This window comes from Bos indicus x Bos taurus, chromosome 15 (genome assembly GCF_003369695.1).
Source record: "Bos indicus x Bos taurus breed Angus x Brahman F1 hybrid chromosome 15, Bos_hybrid_MaternalHap_v2.0, whole genome shotgun sequence".
Lineage (NCBI taxonomy): Eukaryota > Metazoa > Chordata > Mammalia > Artiodactyla > Bovidae > Bos > Bos indicus x Bos taurus.
This window is the reverse complement of record NC_040090.1, coordinates 9,798,259-9,819,658: the sequence shown is the minus strand read 5'-3', so window position 1 is coordinate 9,819,658 and position 21,400 is coordinate 9,798,259. Positions and strand designations below refer to the sequence as shown.

The following is a 21,400-nucleotide window of genomic DNA, read 5'->3' as shown; positions in this document are numbered from 1 at the left end:
AAGGATGGCAGTGGGGTGTGAGTAAAGGGTATCAAGTGTGTGGGGATGGATGGAAACTAAATTTTTGGTGGAGAGCACACAGTAAGTGTATACAGAAGTTGAAATATAATGTTTTACATGTGAAACTTATATAATGTTATAAACGAATGTTACCTTAATTTAAAGTAAATAAATAATTTTAAAAATTTTGTAAAAAGAAAGGCCATTTAGGTAATTAAGAGCACCTGAGGGAGATCCCTTTGGAAAGGACAAGGTGGAGGTTGTTGCCCTTGAAACCATCTGCATGCTTAAAAGGAGAGCGCGCAGGCCCAAAGCAGTAAGCAGGCTTACTGAGAGGAGCACGCGGTGGAGAGGTCTCTGAGGCCCCCAGCGATTAAAGGACTTTGACCAGAGCAGAAATGAGTGGAAACAAGGAGAGCGGTAAGAGCATGGTGGTTGGGTTGAGAGCTACGGATGTGGACTGAGACGGGGCTTTACCTGGACCCCCCAGTGGGATGTGGCCAATGATGGACTTTGGGGCTTATGGATTCCTGATAGTGAGTGCCAGGCTTTGAGGGTGTGTGTACCCTTCCAGCAAGCAGCCTCGGGAAGGGATGGTTAAGAGGGAAGTGGAGCCTGGGGTTTGCAGACTTGAATTTCAAGCCCCTCTTTCCCATCCTGCTGCTGCTAAGTCGCTTCAGTCATGTCCGACTCTGTGCGACCCTATAGACGGCAGCCCACCAGGCTCCACCGTCTCTGGGATTCTCCAGGCAAGAACACTAGAGTGGGTTGCCATTTCCTTCTCCAATGCATGAAAGTGAAGACGCTCAGTCGTGTCCGACTCTTAGTGACCCCATGGACTGCAGCCTACCAGGCTCCTCCATCCATGGGATTTTCCAGGCAAGAGTACTTTCCCATCCTACTTGTTTTAATTAACCTCCTGCCTTTGAGCCTCCTGTTTTTAAGCCTCCTCCTTTAAGCCTTACCTGTAAAGTGAGCCTAATGGTGGTACCCTCATTTGTTATTTTTGTTACTCAGTTGTGTCCAAGTCTTTGTGACCCCATGGATTGTAGCACACCAGGCTTCTCTGTCCATGGAATTCTCCAGGCAGGAATACTGGAGTGGGTTGCCATGCTCTTCTCCAGAGGATCTTCCAGATCCAGGGATTGAACCCAGGTCTCCTGCATTGTAGGTAGATTTTTTACCCTCCTCATAGAGCCACTTTGAGGATTAAATCGGGCGGTGTATACAAAGAACCCAGACAATAGCCTGGCTCAAGGCAGTACCCAGTGTAAACTGTGGTTGATAATGTTGTGGTTTCGAAGGGCCTGTGACCCCCAAAAGCTTACACCATTCATACTCAGGCTGGGTATATTAGGGGACTGTGTTAAATTCAACAGGCTATGATAAATTATGTCCTTATTCACCCAATCTGCAAATTGTGGATAACTCTTACCTCCTAGCAGCCAGGATTAAGTGAAAATAAAGCTGCATGTGGTTGGGGCTTCTGGGCAGTCACTGAGCGCTCTCATTAGGTAAGTGGCCTGGGTTGAAAATGCTGGTCTAAGTTCATCTTATTTTGGTGCATGCGCTTTCTCTTTTTTCCCTTGACTAAGTTAGCTATGCTTGCATCTCTCAAGAACTGTCTCTTCATTTTCTTCTAGTGTAGTCTGCCAAAGTCTAGCCAGTGTGTGTGTGCCACGTGGGTGTAGCTGTGTTCCAATAAAACTTTATTTACAGAAAGATGAACTGAGGGTACTTCCCTGGTTCAATGGTTAAGACATCACTCTTCCAATGCAGGGGTCATGGGTTCAATCCCTGGTTGGGGAATTAAGATCCCTGCATGCTAAACAGCCAAAGGAAAAAAAAAAAAGATGAAATGGGGTCCTAGTCTATAACTCGACTAAATTCTCTTGTAAAGCATCTGTTAATTCTTTTGTGTCTTCCAAGTAGATGTTAGTAATCTGTAGATAGTGTTAACTCAAATTTCCTATTTTTAACTCTAATTTCTTTCCTTGCCTGATATTTTTGGCTGAGACCTCTGGTGAAATGTTGGGTATTTTATAGTGACCATGGGCAACCGTATCTCTTGTTCAGGATTTCAAACCCTTTGGTTTCTCAGCTAAGTTGGAGGCTGGCTTTTTGCCTGAGAGATGTCTTATGTTAAAGAGGTGGCCATTCATTGTATTGTTTAAATCAAGAATGGGTGTCTAATTTTGTCAGATGTCTTTATAACATCTATAGATCAAGTGACTTTTATTCCCTTAGGATCTACTAATGAAAAGTTAATAGAAGTCATAGAATTGAACTTCCTTTCTCAATGTGACCCCACATGGTCGAAAGGTTATTTTATTATGCTGCTGGATTCTGTTTGCTAGGTGCTATTCAGTTTTAAGTATTGATAATCTAATCATTTGTCCATAGATTTGTCCATAGTGCTTCATATAAAATTCATCAAGTCTAAATATCATTGTTTATTTGATTATGAAATGCAGATTTTCCTTTTCTCTAATTTAATAGCACTGGAATAATATACTCCTTTATATATATGATGAAATTTCCTTATGAGACCCACTGGGCCAGATATTCTTCAAGAGACCTAACTCTTTGATAATGTCTATGGAAACTGATTTGCTTAAGATTTTATTTCTTATCTGGGACTATGAATAATTAATTACATTTTTAAACTAGATTATCCATTTTTTCCAGACTTAATCATACCCATTAGAATAGTGCAAAATAGTCTCTAGTTCATCTTATTTCAGTGCATGTGCTTTCTCTTATTTTTCTTGACTAATTTAGCTATGCTTGTGTCTCAAGAACTGTCGCTTTGTTTTTTTCCACTATAAATTAATCATGCAAATATCCCTCTGCATAGGTGGGGCCTGTTCCCATAGTGGTCTTTACACTGGAAGGGCTCACATTGGAGATAAACTTATTTAGCTATTTATAATCTAATAGAGCCTTAAATTGGGCTTCCCAGATGACTCAGTGGTAAAGAAACTGCCTGTAATGCAGGAGACTTGGATTTGATCCCTGAGTTGGGAAGATTCCCTGGAGAAGGAAATGGTCACCCACTCCAGTATTCTTGCCTGGGCAATCCCATGGACAGAGGAATCTGATGGACTATAGTCCATGGAGTTGCTGGAGTCAGACACAGCTTAGTGACTGAACAGCAACAATAAAGCCTTAAATTAGCTATACCTGCATTTTAAAAACCTACTTAAATATAGCAAAATTCATAAGCATACACCTTGAGCTTTGACATGTGGTTACAGCCATGTAACCATCACCCTATTAAGATATGTTAATATCATCTCCCCAGAAAGTTTCCTGCATCCCATTACAGTCAATTTCCCAACCTCCTCTCCAGGGAGCTGCTGTTCTGACTTCTATCATTACCGGTTACTTTTAGTTGCCCTATAAGTAGAACTGTACGGTATGGACCTTGTCTGGTTTCTTTCACTCAGTTGGCTTTAGCTTTTAAAGGTGAACCTACTTCCTCTGATTAGTAGTGTCTGTCCTCTTCCACCTGTCACTACTTGCTCTGATTAGCAGGTCCTCTGCAGTAAATCCAGCCCCTCTAGCGGGAGAAATTGGTACTGCCTGTCGAAGTGGAGATGTGTGATGGCTACAGGATTCCAGACTGGGAGTTATTTCCTTTCAGTATATTGACAATAGCATATCACTAACTTCAGGTTGCCGCTGTTGCTAATACCAGCTTTTGATCTGTGATTCCTTTCAAGATAACTTTTTTCTTGGCTGCTTTTGAAATGTTTCTTTGTCTTGTATTTTTTTCTTGCTTCACAAAGAAGCTACATATATATATATAAAATCATATAATTTATCCTAATTTGCATTTTTTAACCTTCTTGATGCCATGCTTTGGTGCCTGGTTATTTGGCACTGATGAAACATCTTATTCAAGTGCTTCTCTTCTGCCCCATTTTCTCTTCCTTTGGGACCCCAAATGAGTATGTATATGTATACTTTAGATTTTATATCTTTTATGTTTCTTCTGTGTCTTCATGCCACATTCTAGAAAGTTTCTCCAGCCTCTCTTTCCAGGTCACTAATTTTCTCTTTAGTTGTATCTAATATGCCATTAAGCCTTTTCCATTGAGGCTTTAAATTTTCAAAAATTGTATTTTAACAACAGGCGATCTAGAATCTCCTGTTTCCTTTAGATCTATCATTTTAACTTCTAATTTTTGTCAAGTTTCAGGCTTGGGTTTTATCTCCTTGAACAGAAAAGCAATGTTTTTACAGTTGACTACTAGCACCTCAAATCTAGTTGGTCTTCGCTGTCTCTGCTGGTTTTAGCTCATGCTGCTGATTCATGTATCTAGATTTTCTGTGTGCTGGATGCTGTATTTGAAAAGTCATCCTCTTGAGAAACCTAAAACCTCAGGTATACTGCTCCCAAAGCGTTTCTTTTCTTCTGTCCAGGGACTTTGAGTCACCAGTACTTCAGGATGACAGTGCTGTTGGATGAAGTTAATCCAGCTTCAGAATTTGAGACTTCTAGGGCACATTATGTGATGTGAATGTGCACAGACCAGGCTGGAGTCTGCTAGCGCTGGTTTTCTGCCAGTTCACTCTCTTCCCAGGAGTTCTGGGCTACCATCAGAGGGCTGAAGTTTAAATCTTGGTTTTACTATGGGACACTAGAAGTTCCTTGCCTTCATGGAGTTTCAATTTTACTTCCATTTGAGGTAAGTATTAGGATTCCCTGGTAGCTCAGCTGGTAAAGAATCTGCCTGCAATGTGGGAGACCTGGGTTCGATCCCTGGGTTGGGAAAAACCTCTGGAGAAGGGAACGGCTACCCACTCCAGTATTCTGGCCTGGAGAGTTCCATGGACTGCATAGACCATGGGGTTGCAGAGTCGGACACAACGAACGACTTTCTCACCTGGTATGAGTAACTGGTGCCCAGACAGGAGAGAGAATTCTTCCAACATCCTACAGTTGGTGAGTGGTAACAGAATCTAGACTTCTCAAGGCTGCTTTTACCTGAGTTTTCAGTGTTGCCACTTGTATTTAGGGATCTATACCCCCATACACCTTGCTTCCCATGCACATAAGGAAGACTCGACAATCTTTATCATTATGTACTAGTTATTATGTAGTAATCTTAATTAGTACATTGAGAAGGAAGAATCTCAACTAGGTTAGGGTACTGAGACACCAGGGAACGCTGGTGCATGGCGAGGGGAAGGAAGGCCAGATGGCAGATCGAACTAGAAGGGCTTGTAGGGTACTAGAGAAAGAGGCGGAAGTATCCTCATATGAATGATATACCCATGTACTGGCATCCCGAATGAACAGGAGACTAGCTTCCTAGTTCATTCCCCATATTCATCCCCATTCTCGATTTTTACTGTTTAAGATCTGTCTTTCAGCTCTTATCAGAGGGCACCAGCTGGGCTGGTTCTGAGATTCTGCTTTTATAGAAGTCCCCTGTGTATGCTTTGGGAGGAAAATGGTTTAAAGGTGAGAAATACTGAAACGACGGGTGTACCCAAGACATGAGAGTGTGTGTATCCTGACACCAGACAATTTAGGGCTGAGATTTAGGGACATTATGGCCTTTGTGGAACAATGTCAGTCACAGTAGACTTTTCTTATAGAAAAGACCAGTCTTGGTGGAGGTCTGACTTCTTGGTTTTCCCTCAGCCTTGCTGCATACTCACTACCTTATCAGAAAATACATTTGCCAGGAAAATGTACTTTTTGCAGTTACTTGCCTTTGCCCCGGCCTGAGAGCTCTAATTTCAGCCAGTCTCCCTCCTTCAGTGCCTGTTGGCCACACTGACCTCCAGTTTCTGCCCCAGGCTGATCCCTGTTTCCTGTGAGCCTGCGGTCCCCGACTGAGGGCTGGAAGGATGCTGAGGGCCACCCACGTTCCTGGAGGACAGTGTGACCTTCTCACCCCCAGAATTGAGACCCATTGCAATGGCCCTGTTACTTCTAGGGGATGGAGCTTGGGCCAGAGCAAAGCTTTTGCTTGTGAAACAAGTGTTAGTCCAGGAATAAGAAAAATGTGTTCAATTTCTATCTAAACATTATGTTTCTAATAGCGGTGAGAGAAGTTCTCTGTATTACTGATGAAAGGTTGGCTTCCTAAGTCAAGACTCGGTACCTGTTTGTCCCATGGCTTCATCCGACTGTTGCTCCATCTTCCATAGCTTACAGTCTCCGGTCATGGCTGATCTCTTCACTGAGTCAGCCGCATCCCTGGGGTTGTGCCTCTCCTGCTAGGTACCTGTATGCCAGACGGTGTGCTAAGGACATGATGATGAAGGCTGACCGGGGCAGATACTGAACAAGCAACAAAATTAAGTGTCATCACAGAGAAGCACAGGTTGTCATGGGAATATCACAAGCAGATTAAAGACAGTTTAGAGAGGTTGGGCAGAGTGTCCAGTATTTTGAAGTGCTGGTCCCACAAACTGTAAAAGAAGTAACAAGGTTTTGCATATGTTGGGGGATGTAATGTAGAAAAACTTAGAAGATGGCATTTGGTGGAAGGTGTGTAAGTCTAGATTCTTAGAAAAAGGGATCTCAGTGACTCAGGATATGAGGATTATTTTACAATGAATGAGAGGCAGTGGTCAGCCTCACATTTTCATACTTCCTGGCTTCTTAATATCTGATTTTTTTTTTTTTTTATTCTTCGACGCTTTACAAAGGTGTACAAGGTCTTATCCAGCATTTGGACTTCTTTTCAGACAGAAGGTTGGGCTGAATAGTTAGAGGTTCAGAACGTATAGTCTGAGGAACTTTGTTAGAACTGCAATTACTCAGGCTCCACCCCCAAACCCCTGAGAGAAAGTCCAGTGATGAGGACTATTATCGCATCCTTACAAACCCTCTAAGTGATTCTGGTGGACTTTAAAACTCGAACCACGTATCTTGCCCATGGTTTCTGGTGATGGATGTCCAAGGCAGCTGTCACTGTGAGCAGGTCGAAGGTGTTTACAGGAGGGATACAGAGTAGGAGGATGAAAGAACTGAGTTCTGAGCATCTGGCATGACCGACGTGGGGGGAAAATGGAAAAATAAAAGGAATGATGTTCTAGAACAAGCCTTGGCAAATTTTTTCTGTAACAGGCCAGATAGTAGCTATATTAGGCCTTATGAGCCATACGGTCTGTGTTACAACCATTCAGCTCTGCTGTTGTACAAAGGCAGATACAGATAACACATGAACAAGTGACCATGACTGTGCTCCAATAAAACTTTATTTACAAAGACAAATGGAAGGCTGGTTTGGTCCCTGGGCAGTAGTTTACTTTCCCCTAGTCTAGCAGAATGACTTAAGGTTTTGGTTTGTTGTTTTTATTTTTGGTTTTTGTTTTTAGCAGCAGAATCCCTTTTCTTCCTTAGAACTGTATAAAGCAGGAGTCACTCTGATTGAAGAATCCACAGCCTACCTCTTCAATTTCTCCTTTTTCTTGAAGTGGGCCCCAAGGTTCTTCCTAAGAACACATATTAGTGACATTTAAGTCCAGTGCTCCAACGTCTGAGCTTGGGCCACTTCGGCATTGCCCTTGAGTGAGCAGGTAGCCCTTCCTCAGCCAGTTTGGGCCTGTAAGAGGTGTGGCGGTAGAAGGAACTGGGGGCCAGCCTGAGATCATGCCTGGGCCTGAGGTTCAGGAAGTCTCCTTTGCTGCAGTGCGTGGTTTCCCTCTGCAGGTTCCAGGCAGCCTGCTGAGGCCAGTGGGAACACCCAGACTACAAGTGGCCCATCAGACACCCCCCACACGCCCTGTGTCCAGATGAGGGACCAAGCCCTCAGATACCGCAGCATCCACACCCAGCTGATGGAGATGGTGCTGACCTTGCAACAGACTGTGGAGGATCACATCATGCAGCTGACGACCAGACCTCAGCAGCGGGACCTGGCGCTGGAGGAGCAGTGGCACGGTCAGGCCATCAGGGAGCAGGAGGCGCTCCTGGGTCGCCTATTGTTCCAGATCGTCAGCTTCCTGCCGGCTGGGGCCCCAGGCGACCAGAGCGTCCAACCGCCTTGCACGTCCACGGACTCCAGGGGTGATGTTGGTGGTGGGCAGCCGGTCCAAGCAAACAGGCAGACTGGCCAGATGTTCTACCAAGAGAGTGATTTTGAAAATACAGTTATCAGCTATGACCTGTCCAACCGTGGGATTGATATCTCTGCCTTATACCACTTGAGCTTCCGGGACTATGACACCTACCAAGGAAACAAATACCACAAGGACAAGAACACCTTGGTGAGGATGGGGGACAGGCTCGAGGGCCGCCATCACAGGGATTTACTGAGTCCTGTGCCAAGAACTGTGCGTCCTCATTGATTCTTCCCAGCCCCATGGAGTAGGTGCTCTTGTCCCCTGTAGGTGAGGGGGTGGGCACAGGAAAGTTGACAAGCTGGGTCTGGTTTCCCCTCCTGTCCTAGCTCTTATCTACGTGCAGTCACTGTGGTCACTGTGGTAAGTGAACCTACCCTTGTGGAACTCAAGTCTAGTAACAGATCTCAGCCATTGGGGAAACAGATGTGAAGAACGTTCCCAAGGGCACCAAGGGGCTGCCTGCTTTGGGAACCATCAGGGAAGATGGTTTAAAGGTTGAGTCCGTCAGTCAGGTGATGGGGGTAAGGGAAGGGTCCTCCAGGAAGGAGGAACAGCATGGGTGGAAGCTTCAAGGTGAGAAGAGCTTGGAGTGATTGGGAAAGGAGGCCTGTGTGGCTTGAGTAGAGACGGTGAGCGCTCTAACAGAGGTATGGATGGGATCGGGCCATTGTAAGATGTTGGGATGTTATCCCAATGGTGATGGGATCAAGAAAGGCTTCCAGCAAGGGAGGGTCCCAACAGTTTTCCAGCCAGGGGGCAGGGGACCATAGTAGCCTCCCCTTTCCTTCTGTTCCCACCCAAGCGATGTGTGGCCAGTGGCCATCTGCTTTTCTGAGGCCCAAATGAGTCGGGTATCCTGATCGGCCTCTGAGGGGCCGTGCCCCTTCCAGGAACTTGAAGGGGCCCTTCCATGGATGTGGAGATGGCAGAGGTGGTACTGGCAGGGACTGGTTAAGGAGCCAGGCTCTGGGGCCAGATGCTGCTCGTCACCAAGGTCATGTGGCTAGTGTAGTTTGTTCAACCTTTCTGAGCTTTACTCTCTTTCAGTGGGAGAGCAGAGCATTTTCTCAGGAGTTGTGAGAATTAAGGCAATTGACATGCACCACTTGGTCTAATGTCTAGAATATAGGCGCTCAGTGAATGATGGCTGGTACATAATATAACTATTACTACTTATGTTGTGGGTTGGCCAAAAAGTTCATTCAGTTTTGAATAAAAATAAGACACTTTTCATTTTCACTGAGAACTTTATTGGAACAAGGTACTCACTAACTGAATGGACTTTCTGGCCAACCCAATATATGGCTCTAAAGAGGGAAGTTTGCAAGCTGTTAAGATTTGGGAGAATTTGTGGACTATTTCCTGATATTAAGGTTGTCAAACATGGATTTCATTGCCTCATGGAGCAGGGAGACCTCCATTTGGGTTCATCCAGATGAGTAATTGTGACCTGTTTAAAGGGGTCCATGGTGGGCAGGGGAGGAGGACTGACCTTCGATTCCATCTATCTCCAGGGCTACATCAACCTTGGTACCAGTGAGAACAAGCTCTGTACTGATCTTCTGGCTGAGAGGGTAAGCCACGTTCCAGCCTGCGCTGCGACCCACCTTCAGGCCCAGGTCCCCCAAGAATGGGTCTCTTAGCACGTGGTAGACACAGGAATAAGACTTAGAAGTTTGAGGAAGGGAGTAGGGAAATAGCTTCTAGAATAGCACCTCTAACCTGCTGACTGGCCTTGCTGTGTTGGGAAGTTTTCTCTGGATGGGGGTGTGGTGGGTAAGCTGCCAAGGGAGCGTCTAGATCAAATGTAGGGTTGGGGAGGTTGTCAGACACTTCCTGGGGGAGATCTAGTTGTATAATCTTTGACACGAAGACTGAAGCCTCCATTCATCAGGGAGCATGTAGCATATATGCCCATTTCCCTCTGGGAGGCCCTGTGTTGTAGGGGAAACGCCCATGGGCATCCTAGGAGTAGGATGAAGCCTCTTGGGCATCCCTGGCCTGGCCATGCTCACGCTCTATTTGTCCACAGTTGAGTCAGAGTGACATGACCTACGTTGATGAAGATCTACTGCAGTACACTGATTGGAGAGGGCAACCATTGTAAGTAGCCCCTGGACCTGGGGTCTTCTGGTCTACAGGCACCTGTCCGCATCCAGGGAAAGACTTCCAGGTTCTCTGCTGGGTGCCTCCCTATTGTGGGGGTAATGACTTCTAGAAAATGCCTAGTGTAAACTATTGGAGCAGGCAAGCTGGTGTAGTACAAACAGCACCGCTCTGTCATTCAGGAGACCTGAGTTTTTGTCCATACTCTTCACGTCTGTGTCTCCTGGGGGGTTGACAGCCTCGGTCCCCTGTTCACCCTGTAAGGACCCTGAGGTTGCATGCTCTGCTCTCGTGAAAAGACTGAAGTCTAGGCTGTGGGGAAAGCCCAGGGCCGATCCTGGAACGAACGGTCTGTCTGGGTCTGTCCACAGCCTGCGGAAAGAAGTGGCCCGGTTCCTGACCTTCTACTGTAAGACACCTAAGCCCCTTGACCCAGAAAATGTGAGTTTCTTCCCAGCCTTCCTGACACCCTGGTGGAGGACCATATTCTTGGGGACCTCTGCATTTCCAGAAGAGCCTCTCAGAGTCGGGGCAGGGTGGAGGCCAGTGGGTCCTCGCTGAGGAGACTCCCCGTGGGGAGGGAGACGGGGGACTGATCTCTTTTACGAGGATTGGTTTTCAACTTCTGCCTTCTGTGTATCTTCTCCAGGTGGTCATTCTAAATGGCTGCTCCGCTGTCTTCTCTGCTCTGGCCATGGTTCTGTGTGATCCAGGTGGTAAGTCAGTGGGCTCTGCGCTCCCTCAGGGACACAGCCCCACGTGGGCAGGTGCGCATGGGCCCTGGGTCCTGAGGGAGAAGAGGGTCTTGACTGAAGACCTTTCCCCTGAAGTGCTGGGGTGCCTCCTGCACCGATTAGAGCATCTTCCTACTTTTTCTGCAGGAGTGAGGGATTTGAATTCCCATTTAATATGGGCATGTTACAGGCCTCCAGTCTGCCCCAGGAATGGTGACATCTGGAGCCAACTCTGTCTAGTATTAGTTGGACTTTTGGTCTCAACCCCAATACAAAGAGCCCTAGTCAACTGGCTTAGGCAATACAGATGTTCTATCTCTTCGACACACAGCAAGTTGTGTGTCTCTGGAGATTCCCAGGTGGCGCTAGTGGTAAAGAACCTGCCTGCCAATGCAGGAGACTTCAGAGACTCGGGTTCAATCCCTGGGTTGGGAAGATCCCCTGGAGTAGGGCATGGTAACCCACTCCAGTATTCTTCCTGGAGGGTCCCATGGACAGAGGAGTCTGGTGGGCTATAGTCCATAGGGTCACAAAGAGTTGGACATGACTGAAGCAACTTCAACAAACAAACAAAAACACCGAAATAAAACTAGGTTCTAGATCAAGTAAAGCTTGAGAGATCTGTTCTTGGTCTCCTTAACGATGCCTCTGAACAATGTGAAATAAGAATCTCAGATTTCTTGATGAGCCTACTGTATGGGGCATTTGTTACCAAGAGGACCAGTTTCACTGGAAGGAGTGGGTCCTTGATTAGCTCATCAAGGAGGCCAAATAGATGGAAAGAAAATAACACATGAAGTCACCAAGCCTGGGAGACCTGAGCCACGTAGAGAGATGAGAGCCCTCTCTGTGTGAGCCCTCTGTGGCCTGGAGCTGACAAGACTTGCTGATGATTCATGCTCTACCTGTTGCAAGCCTAGCTTGAGTCCCTGGATTCCAAGTAACTTGCAGCAGTATTCTCCCCTTTTCTCTTCTAGTGTACCCACAAAGAAGAAACTTAAGGGTTTTGTTTTCCTAAGTAACATTTTTAAGAGTGGATTGTATATAGAGCACTGGCTTATCATAGCTCAGATGGTAAGAAATCTGGCTGCAATGCAAGAGATCTGGGTTCAGTCCCTGGGTCAGGAAGATCCCCTGGAGAAGGAAATGGCAACCCACTCCAGTCTTCTTGTATGGAGAATTCCATGGACAGAGGAGCCTGGCTGGCTACAGTCCATGGGGTTGCAGAGTTGGACACGACTGATCGACTCACACTTACACTTATATATACAGAGCCTGTGCTGCAAAGCACTCACCCCCACGTAGGAGGGATTACACAGGAACCTTCTCTGAGGAGTGTGTTGCTGCTGATCTAGGGGACTTCACTGGGAGACCCTGAACTAACAGCACTGTCTCTCTGCTTCCAGAGGCCTTTCTAGTCCCCACCCCCGCCTATGGGGGCTTCGCCTTTAGTACCCACCTGTATGCGAAAGTCAAGCTGGTTCCTGTCCACCTGGAGAGTCAGGTCAGTGTGGGCCTCCTTCCCCTGTTCAACCGATCCAGGCAAGGGAATGGTCTAGGCATTGCCAAGGTAGAGGTTGGTCTTGCTTTCCTCCCGTATAAGTTATGGGAGAAGGATGGAGAAATTGGGCCAAAAGGGCACGTGGGACTAGTCCCCAGGTATGAAGGGAAAGGATTGTTCAGGGTTTCTAGGAATGAGGAATCCAGGCCTGGAAGCTTCCAGATATGTGGTTCTCAGGCTGGATCTGTTTTCCAGGTCACTGAGGCAAACGGCTACCCCTTCCAGCTCACTGTGGATAAGCTGGAGCACACCCTGCTCAGGGCTAAGATTGAGGTGAGGTGGGAACCGGGTCTTCAGAGTGGGCACTGCTGCTCTGGAAAGCGGCTGAATACGGAGACAGTGGGATAACTTGTTCACCAAGACAGTGTGGGTGCCTTCTTCAAAAGAAGCAGTGTCCCAGGGCACATCTCCCAAGGAGCCCTGAGCCTGGCTGTGGGCCCCCGGAGCTCCCTCCTGCTCCCCTCTGTGGGCTCCATGATAGCTGCTCCTCCAATTGCCCACTGAGGCCTTGATGAGGGGTCCGATCCTACTCAGTGCCCTGGCCTTGACCTTCAGCAGAACTTGATGTGGAGGTGAAGGATTTGTGTTCACTTGGTTATGCTTGGTTCTTTTCAGGGGAAAAAGGTCAGAGGTCTTGTGCTAATCAACCCTCAGAATCCTCTGGGAGATGTCTACTCCCAAGACTCCATGATGGAATATCTGGAATTTGCCAAGAAGTATGACTCCCACCCCCTTGAGATGAAGTCCGTAAGAAGGGTTCCCATCACTCACAGTCAAGGAGTCAGAACCGGAAATAATATACCCTGTGTTCTCACTGTGTAGTATACTTTGTGCAGTCATGGACAACTAACTGAAATGGACGTGAAGGAAAAGGCACCCACGTGCTCACTGCTTCAGTCTTTGCCACTTCCCTTCTCGCCTTTGCCTGTGTGCACATACCCACGTAACAGTCATGAACCCTGTTACTTCCCACCCCTCGTAGCATAAGCTCTTCCTGCATCCATTTCCCAAACTCCTTGGCTTGAGGTGCCGAGGAAGGTGAGTCCCTCTAGAATTTTCCTGTCCCTGTTTCTAAGAACATGTTAACATCAGTTATTAATATCTCTGAAGTCTGGAAATAGCCTTCTTAGGGTAGATGATCTTCCACGGTCTAGAATAAATGTGTATTTGAACTTCATAACGAATCCAGACCACTTAACGGCGGCACATGGGGACCAGAGAAACAGTGCTGGGGGTGCTCCCCATGCCGGCTCTAGCACGGACTAGGGAGGGATTAGCTTTCTAGCTCAGAAACCAGTTTCTTCCTGTGAGATAGAGGTAACAGTACAGCTTCAGAGCACTGCTGGGAGAATAAAGGAGACGAGGCAGGTGTGCACTTAGCCCACTTCATATCCCTGTTTGAACCAGACCCTAGGTGGGAGCTCTTTTTTAAAAAATGTTTTTGATTGTTTTATTAATTGTACTGGGTCTTAGTCGTAGCACACAGGATCTAGTTTTCTGACTAGGGATTGAATCTGAGCCCCTTGCATTGGGAACATGGAGTCTTAGCCACTGAACTACTGGGGAGTCCTGGGAGTGCCGGGCCACACCAGAGGAGATGTCTCTGGGACGCCCAGCCCCTACCACTAGTCTCTACTTGATGGTTGAAGCGTGGGGCCAGATATTCTCATGCATGTCTCTCAGGTCCTGTTCCTTTCTAGTACCCCAAAGTCAGGACAGAAGGTCCCCTCTGGTGAAGGAGAGACCCCCTTCTACCTTACCACACCTCTTGAAAACTTTGAATGGGCTTCTGGGGCCTTAGGAGTGTCTGATCTGTGTTCAGAAAAACCTAACAAATAAAGTGTGAGTTATGATTAGAGAGAGCCTAGATAATCGTTCTCTTTCACCCAACCTGCAGGTACAACCTCCACGTGATTGTAGATGAGATGTACATGCTGTCTGTGTTTGATGAAGCCATCACATTCCACAGTGTTCTGAGCATGAAGAGGTGAGTTGGTCTCGGCGGGAGTTGGGAACGAGAACCTTGAAGCCGCTGCTTTTGCAGGGCGAGTCCTTGGGCAGTGCACTCCTTTGGCTATGAGCGAAGGACTGAGCCTAGAGCCTCCAGGAGTGTGAGAGTGAGCAAAGCATCATCTGTCCTCCAAAACGCCTTCTCTAAATGCCACTTTGTACACGAGATAGTTTAAGAAGAGGGTAGAATGAGCGTGGTCAAGTCAAGATGAAGCCCTACAGAAGGTCAGGGCTTCTTGATAAGTAGTGCACAGGGAAAGAAGAGAAATAGAGGAGAACTTTCTTAAGGGTTGGTATTTGGCCCTAGGACAGGATCCAGCAGGCAAAGCAAGAGAAGAGCATGCCTGGTGGAAGGAACAGTTTCACCAAAGGTGGGGCAGAAAGAAATAGGTGAACACATTTTAGAAATGTTTGGAAAGTCTAGAAATGGTGGCCCACTTGTATGAGGAGCCAACTGCCAAGAAGGTGGCTTTGGACTCGCTGTAGGAAGACCCCGAGCCAGGCTGAGAGTCCTTGAGTACCTTCAGGGGGCACTTGAGAGGTCTCCCATCTGGTTCCGCAAGGATACCTTTTGTTGACTTCCTGGCTTAACTGGGGTAACTGTGTCTTGAACTTTGGGTCCCTAGGCCCTTCTGTCTAGGAAGGCCCTCAAGGCCACTTTCATCTTCCCTTCATAGACTGCATGCCATCATCCTTCAAGTATTTCTCCATCATCTTGACTCTTTCCTTTCTAGTTTGCCTGATCCCAACAAGACCCACGTGATCTGGGGCGCCAGTAAGGTAAGCCCCAGCTGTCTGTCCTTGGGTGGGAAAGAAAGTGGAGCCAGGAGAAGAAGGCAGACCAACCAGGTATTCCCTTCCCTTCTTCTCTTCCTCTAGGATTTCTGCATCTCTGGCTTCCGCTTTGGCGCTCTGTATACCCACAACAGGGAGGTGGCCTCTGCCATGAGCTGCTTTGGCTACCTCCATAGCATCTCTGGCATCGCCCAGTACAAGCTGCGTCAGCTGCTTCAGGACAGAGGTACTGAGCCCCATCCCAGGCTGGACCTCATGGCCACTGGGAATTTCTGGGTCTGCATGGGCCTCTGACATGCCTTCAGTACACTGAGACCCTGTTCACTGTCTCGGGTTTAACAGTGGCAGGATGGGATGTTTATAGGAGGGCAGATGCAGCCGGGTATAGAAAGAAGACAGAGGTGCTGGTCTAAAACATTGATCATCTGAAAGCTTGTGCTCTGCCTGCAAAAGGGATAGTCAATTGTACTCTAGGACATGAAGGTGGGAACTTCAGAGATTGGTCTTTACATGAAGGCCAATTTTTCCTCCCATTCAGGTGGCACAGTTGGTGAAGAATTCGCCTGCCAATGAAGGAGATGCAGGTTGGATTCTGTGTCTGGAAGGTCCCCTGGAGGAAGAAATAGCAACCCACTCCTGTATTCTTGCCTGGAAAATTCCATGGACAGAGGAGCATGGCGGGCTACAGTCCATGGGGTCGCAAAGAGTTGGATATGACTGAGCACTGAGCGCAAACCTGGCTTATTTCAGGCAAAGATTACCAAAGAACAGCCTGACTCTTCAAATGTGATTTAACTTCATCTTCCAGGGTGGCCAAAGGAGAGGCCGTTTGGGCAGGCTGGTGCTGCTATATCTACGGCACCTGAATTTACTTCCCTCTTAGATCTTAAGTGAATGCTGGCTTCAGAGAGAACTTCCCACCTTTAATGCCATGATTCAAACTTAGATAAGAGCTCCTTTTAAAAAATTCCCTGTCATTGAGCAGATGTCAGGCCCAAGGATTTAAATTGAGAGCAGGGATACATGAAACAAAGTTATCAGATAATCTGATTTAGAAAACAATCTGCTTTCAGCTTTGGGTGGAGAAACTGGTAGACAGGAGAAATCCAACTGGATGCCTCCCTGCAAGGTGCCAGGCCCTCTGATATTTGGTGGAAACCAGATTCCCAGCTTCTTGAACACTGGTTCTCAATCTTGAATGCACGTGGGAATTACCTCATGAAGTTGCTCAGTCGTGTCCGACTCTTTGCGACTCCATGGACTGCAGCCCACCAGGCTCCTCCATCCATGGGATTTTCTAGGCAAGAATACTAGAGTGGGTTGCCATTTCCTTCTCCAGGGGATCTTCCCGACCTGGGGATCGAACCCGGGTCTCCCGCATTGTGGGCAGATGCTTTACTGTCTGAGCCACCAGGGAGTCCCTCCTGGAGAGTTTAAATACCGATTTGTAGGGAATTAGGGAATTTAGTCATTCAGTCGTGTCTGACTTTTTGCAACCCCATGGATTGTAGCCTGCTAGGCTCCTCTGTCCATGGAATTTTTCAGGCAAGGATACTGGAGTGGGTTGCCCTTTCCTTCTCCAGGGGATCTTCCCAATCCAGGGATCGAACCCGGGTCTCCCGCATTGCAGGCGGATGCTTTACCACCTGAGCTATTAGGGAAGCCCAATGTGTAGGCTGAATCCACAAAGATTTTGAGTTAGCTGTCTGAGGATATAAGCTGGCCCATTAGGCCTTTTAAAAGCTCCCCAGGTGGTTCTAAAGTGCTGCCAGTGATGAGAATGGTTGTGCTAGAGTCATCCCCAAGCACATTGAGGTTCTTCACAGTCCATTTGTTAGGGTCTAAAGCAGAAGGTGAGGGAACTATGAGTAGCAGCTACTTGCCCGGTTGACAACAGCGGCATCAACCCCATTTAGGGGACACCACAACTTCTTGCTTCAAGGGTGTAAATTCAAACATAACCTTACTACACAACTATTGAGAAGCCCAGCATCCCCATCTCGCACAATGGAAGTGGTGTTGTGGGTGGTGGTGTTTAGTTGCTAATCGTGTCTGACTCTTTGTGACCCCATGGACTGTAGCCCTGGGATCCTCTGCCCATAGGATTCTCCAGGCAAGAATACTGGAGTGGGTAGCAATTCCCTTCTCCAGGGCATCTTCTCTACCCAGGAAACAAATCCACACCTCCTGAATTGGCAGGTGGGTTCTTTACCACTGAGCCACCAGGAAAGCCTACGTGTTAGGTATGATCAGTTCAAATACGAGTTGGATAGAATCAGCAGGCATGAAGCCCAGGGAGGAAGCATTTGGTCAGGAGCCCTCTGGCAGATCTCAGCCCTGAAGTATGTAACAGCTCTCTTCCTCCATCCACTCAGAATGGATTGACAATATATACCTGCCCAGTTATCACTTCCGGCTGCAGGAGGCTCACAGGTATGTCACTCGCAAGCTAAAGGCATCGAAGGTCCCTTTTCTCAATCGTGGCTCCGGCCTCTATGTCTGGATCAACTTGAAACAGGTGAGCTCTGGGAGTGAAGACGGATGTTAAAGGGCATATCTGCCAGCTGGGTCTTGAGCTCAGGTCTGTCCGTCTCTCCTCCCCAGTACCTGGACCCGTGCACGTTTGAGGAAGAGCTGCTCCTCCATCGCCGCTTCCTGGACCACAAGCTGATCTTGTCCCCGGGCAAGACCTTCATGTGTAAGGAGCCTGGCTGGTTCCGCCTCGTCTTTGCAGCCAGGCCCCACCTGCTGAGAAACGGTGAGTGGAGCTGACCCGCCGGTCCTAGCATCCTTCACAGATGCCCCCACCACTCCTCTGTAACCCAGGAGTGGAGTCGCCCCTTATCACCTTTTGCAGCCTACATAGCTCCAGTCCTTCTAGGCCCTCTGTTAGCACTTTTATACCTCTAAGTGAAAGTGAAAGTCGCTCAGTCATGTCCGACTTTCTGCGACCCCATGCGCTGTAGTCCATGGAATTCTCCAGGCCAGAATACTGGGGTGGGTAGCCTTTCCGTTCTCCAGGGGATCTTCCCAACCCAGGGATTGAACCCAGGTCTCCCACATTGCAAGCAGATTATTTACCAGCTGAGCCACAAGGGAAGCCCATATCTTTCAGCTCCTTTGCAAATGAGGAAATGTTAGGCACTTGAAGTATATTATACTTTTGGTATGTCAGGTCTGTGTCTGTCATTGACGAGGCACTGGGACTGTAAGCTATCCAGAAATGGAGCTCTGCCCATGCAGAACTTGCCAGCTACTAGGTGAGGTAGGTAGCGCGTGATCTAGAAGTCCCTGTATGCTATACTGTGGGGTTGTGATTCTCCCCTGAAGATTATAGAAACATGACAATCGTTTTATCTATTGCATCTCAACACATGCAGGTCACTGTTCTACCTTCGGGGCACATAGCAATGAATATTTATGTTACATATCTTTTGGGCTAATGTGGAAAATAGACCGAGGGAAGGGCCACTAGAGGCAGACAGAAAATAATGAGGCCAAGGCTATAAGCTGCTGCTGCTGCTAAGTTGCTTCAGTCGTGTCTGACTCTGTGTGACCCCATAGACGGCAGCCCACCAGGCTCCCCTGCCCCTGGGATTCTCCAGGCAAGAACACTGGAGTGGGTTGCCATTTCCTTCTCCAGTGCATGAAAGTGAAAAGTGAAAGGGAAGATGCTCAGTCGTGTCCCACTCTCAGTGACCCCGTGGACCGCAGCCTATCAGGCTCCTCTGTCCATGGGATTTTCCAGGCGAGAGTACTGGAGTGGGGTGCCATTGCCTTCTCCAGGCTATAAGCTAGGTGACAGGATTTGATCTTGAGTCACAAAGGTAATCTAGCAGGCAGGGGCTGGGACAGTGAAGCCAAAAGAGCCATGGGGGATGTGGCAGGAAGACTTGGAAATCTATCCCCCAAAAGGGAAGGCTCAAGTTCAGCATCCCTGAACCAGAGGTTCTGCGGTGGTCTACCAGGACCTGCATGGATCTGGGGCCCATGCACACTCCCGCTAAGTATTCCTGTCTTCGTTTGGACCCTCTAGCCATGCGTCGGTTCCAGCAGGTGCTCGTGGAGCAGGCGCAGGAGCGTACAGTGAAGCAACTGGAGGATGCAATGAAGGAGGAAGTGTCTACCCCCCAGCCAGAGGCTCCAGCCAGTCCCGCTCTCAGGAAGTCCTGATGTCAGCCTTGGATCTGGAAGGCTGGGCGCTCGCCTGGAGCCGTGACCAAACAGTGGGCTCCTCCAGGCATGAGTGCGTTTGACCCCACCATCAGCCCCCTTACGCGTCTGTCATTTTGGAAGCTTTACATCTTCTTAGTCTCTACGAGCCATTGCGTGTGTGCAAAATGTTTTTATGGGAATTCTGGTGGGGAAGCCTAGAGGAGGAATAAAAGGAGCTCTCTGGGTCCCTGTTTAGGTGGGTTAACTTTTATATTCTGTATCTAATAAATTCCATATTCTTTAAATTGCAGGCCTGTTTTATTTCACATTCTTCATATGACCTTTTGGGAGCTAGAGGATTTTTAAACTTAATTTTCAATTAAATTTAAATTAAATATTAAAGCAGGTAAAGCAGGTTATATGTGAAGAATACTTTCTAGGGCAGGCCAGAAAGGAAGGGAAATCATGATCCCCAATTGGCAGAGCATTTTCTAGGTATTGGATGCAGTGTCCCATAGGATCCTTACACAATCACACTCACCTTACACACGTGTGGCTACGTGGTAGAGTGAGAGTATAGTTTCAAATGTTTCTGCTTCCAAATATGAGTTCTCTCCATTTTTGCCTTTTTTAAAGGCTTTTAAAATGAGTCTCTGGTGATCAGCCTGAATGAAGTCTTCCGTTTTCATCTCTTCAACTGTTCAAATCATACCTCCTGAGCATTTCTCTGCAAAACCTTTGCACATCTGAGCTTTGGTCTGAGCATCGAAGCGGTGAAATGGGCAGAGCGGGGACTACCACCATTTTATAGATGTTGCAAGAACTATTAGCAGCCACTGATGGCTTTGATCAGTCACTTGGGTTTGGGATCATCCTCACTCTCTTGGGCAGCTTTGCGGCCCACCAACAAATCCTGATTCTTCAAGACTTTTTGACACCAGGCAAGTTTGTTTAGAAATAAACTTGATTAGTAGACATAGAAAGAGAATTCACTGGTTGCATGAATGAGTTCATGTGACCAGAAGAGATGACTTTCCTTCTCCTCAATATTTATGTCTCTTATTTTTCCGTTCTAATTTCATGGCCTAGAACCTCAAGTACAGAGTTGAATAAAAAAGTAAGAACATTCTTGCCTTGTTCTCAATCTTAACAGGATTAAGTTCGGTCTCTCATTCATAAGTATAATGTTACTAGAAATATTTTTCATACTGCCTTTACCAGATAGAAGAATTTCCTTCAATTCCTAGTTTGCTGAAAGTTTTACCATAAATGTGTGTTCAGTTTTTACCAGATGTTTTTGCCTGTACCTTTAGAGATAATATAATTCTTTTAGTTATTAATGTGATGAAATTATATTGATTAAAACATGTTACAGCAACATCATAGCCCTGCAATGGCCCCATAGAGTCATGATACATCACCTTTTTATACATCGTTGGATTTGGCTTTGATGTTAAAATTTTTACATCTATTTTCATGAAGGATATTGTGTTATAATTTTCTTTCCTGGTATTGAAATGAATTTTTTGATCAGTTAATTTAAATGTTTATCAATTGTATTAATATTTTCCAAAGACCCAACTTTTTGTTTCATTGATTTTTTTCCCCCCTATATGTTTCTCTTCTGTTTCATTTCTACTTTTTATTTCCTTTTTTAAACTTCGGGTTCAATTTGTTATTTTTCTAGCTTTTTAGTAGGGAAGATTAGACCAAAAGTTTTAAGCTGTTTTTTCTAAACGTAAGCATTTAAAGTTACTGATTTCTCTCCAAGCATTGCTTAAGCAACATCGCATAAATTTTGATAAGCTGGGTTTTTATGATCATTCAGTTTTCTACTTTTCCTTGTGATTTCTTCAGTTCTGTCGCTCAGTTGTGTCCAACTCTATAATTTATTTAGCAAATATTTAGTTTCCAAATATTTGGGGTCCTTCAGCTATCTTTGTTAATG

General features: G+C 46.8%; 1 protein-coding gene across 1 annotated transcript; it reads left to right on the top strand.

Annotated features, from left to right (window-relative positions):
* The first annotated feature begins 279 nt into the window (after nucleotides 1-279).
* Nucleotides 280-19,751, top strand: LOC113905386 (probable inactive 1-aminocyclopropane-1-carboxylate synthase-like protein 2). Its single transcript, XM_027562611.1, has 15 exons — nucleotides 280-420; nucleotides 7,679-8,235; nucleotides 9,606-9,665; nucleotides 10,124-10,194; nucleotides 10,569-10,638; nucleotides 10,847-10,913; nucleotides 12,338-12,435; nucleotides 12,688-12,765; nucleotides 13,108-13,208; nucleotides 14,390-14,479; nucleotides 15,237-15,282; nucleotides 15,382-15,523; nucleotides 17,673-17,815; nucleotides 17,902-18,055; nucleotides 19,334-19,751. The coding sequence occupies exons 1-15, from the start codon at nucleotides 399-401 to the stop codon at nucleotides 19,468-19,470; spliced, it is 1,836 nt and encodes a 611-aa protein (XP_027418412.1). The 5' UTR covers nucleotides 280-398; the 3' UTR covers nucleotides 19,471-19,751.
* Nucleotides 19,752-21,400: the final 1,649 nt, after the last annotated feature.

Excerpts from the sequence above, each read along its gene's own strand:
- LOC113905386 (XM_027562611.1), top strand. The coding sequence starts at position 399 with ATGAGTGGAAACAAGGAGAGCG. Across the intron at positions 10,195-10,568 it reads GATTGGAGAGGGCAACCATT|CCTGCGGAAAGAAGTGGCCC; the intron begins GTAAGTAGCCCC and ends GTCTGTCCACAG. Across the intron at positions 17,816-17,901 it reads TCTGGATCAACTTGAAACAG|TACCTGGACCCGTGCACGTT; the intron begins GTGAGCTCTGGG and ends TCTCCTCCCCAG.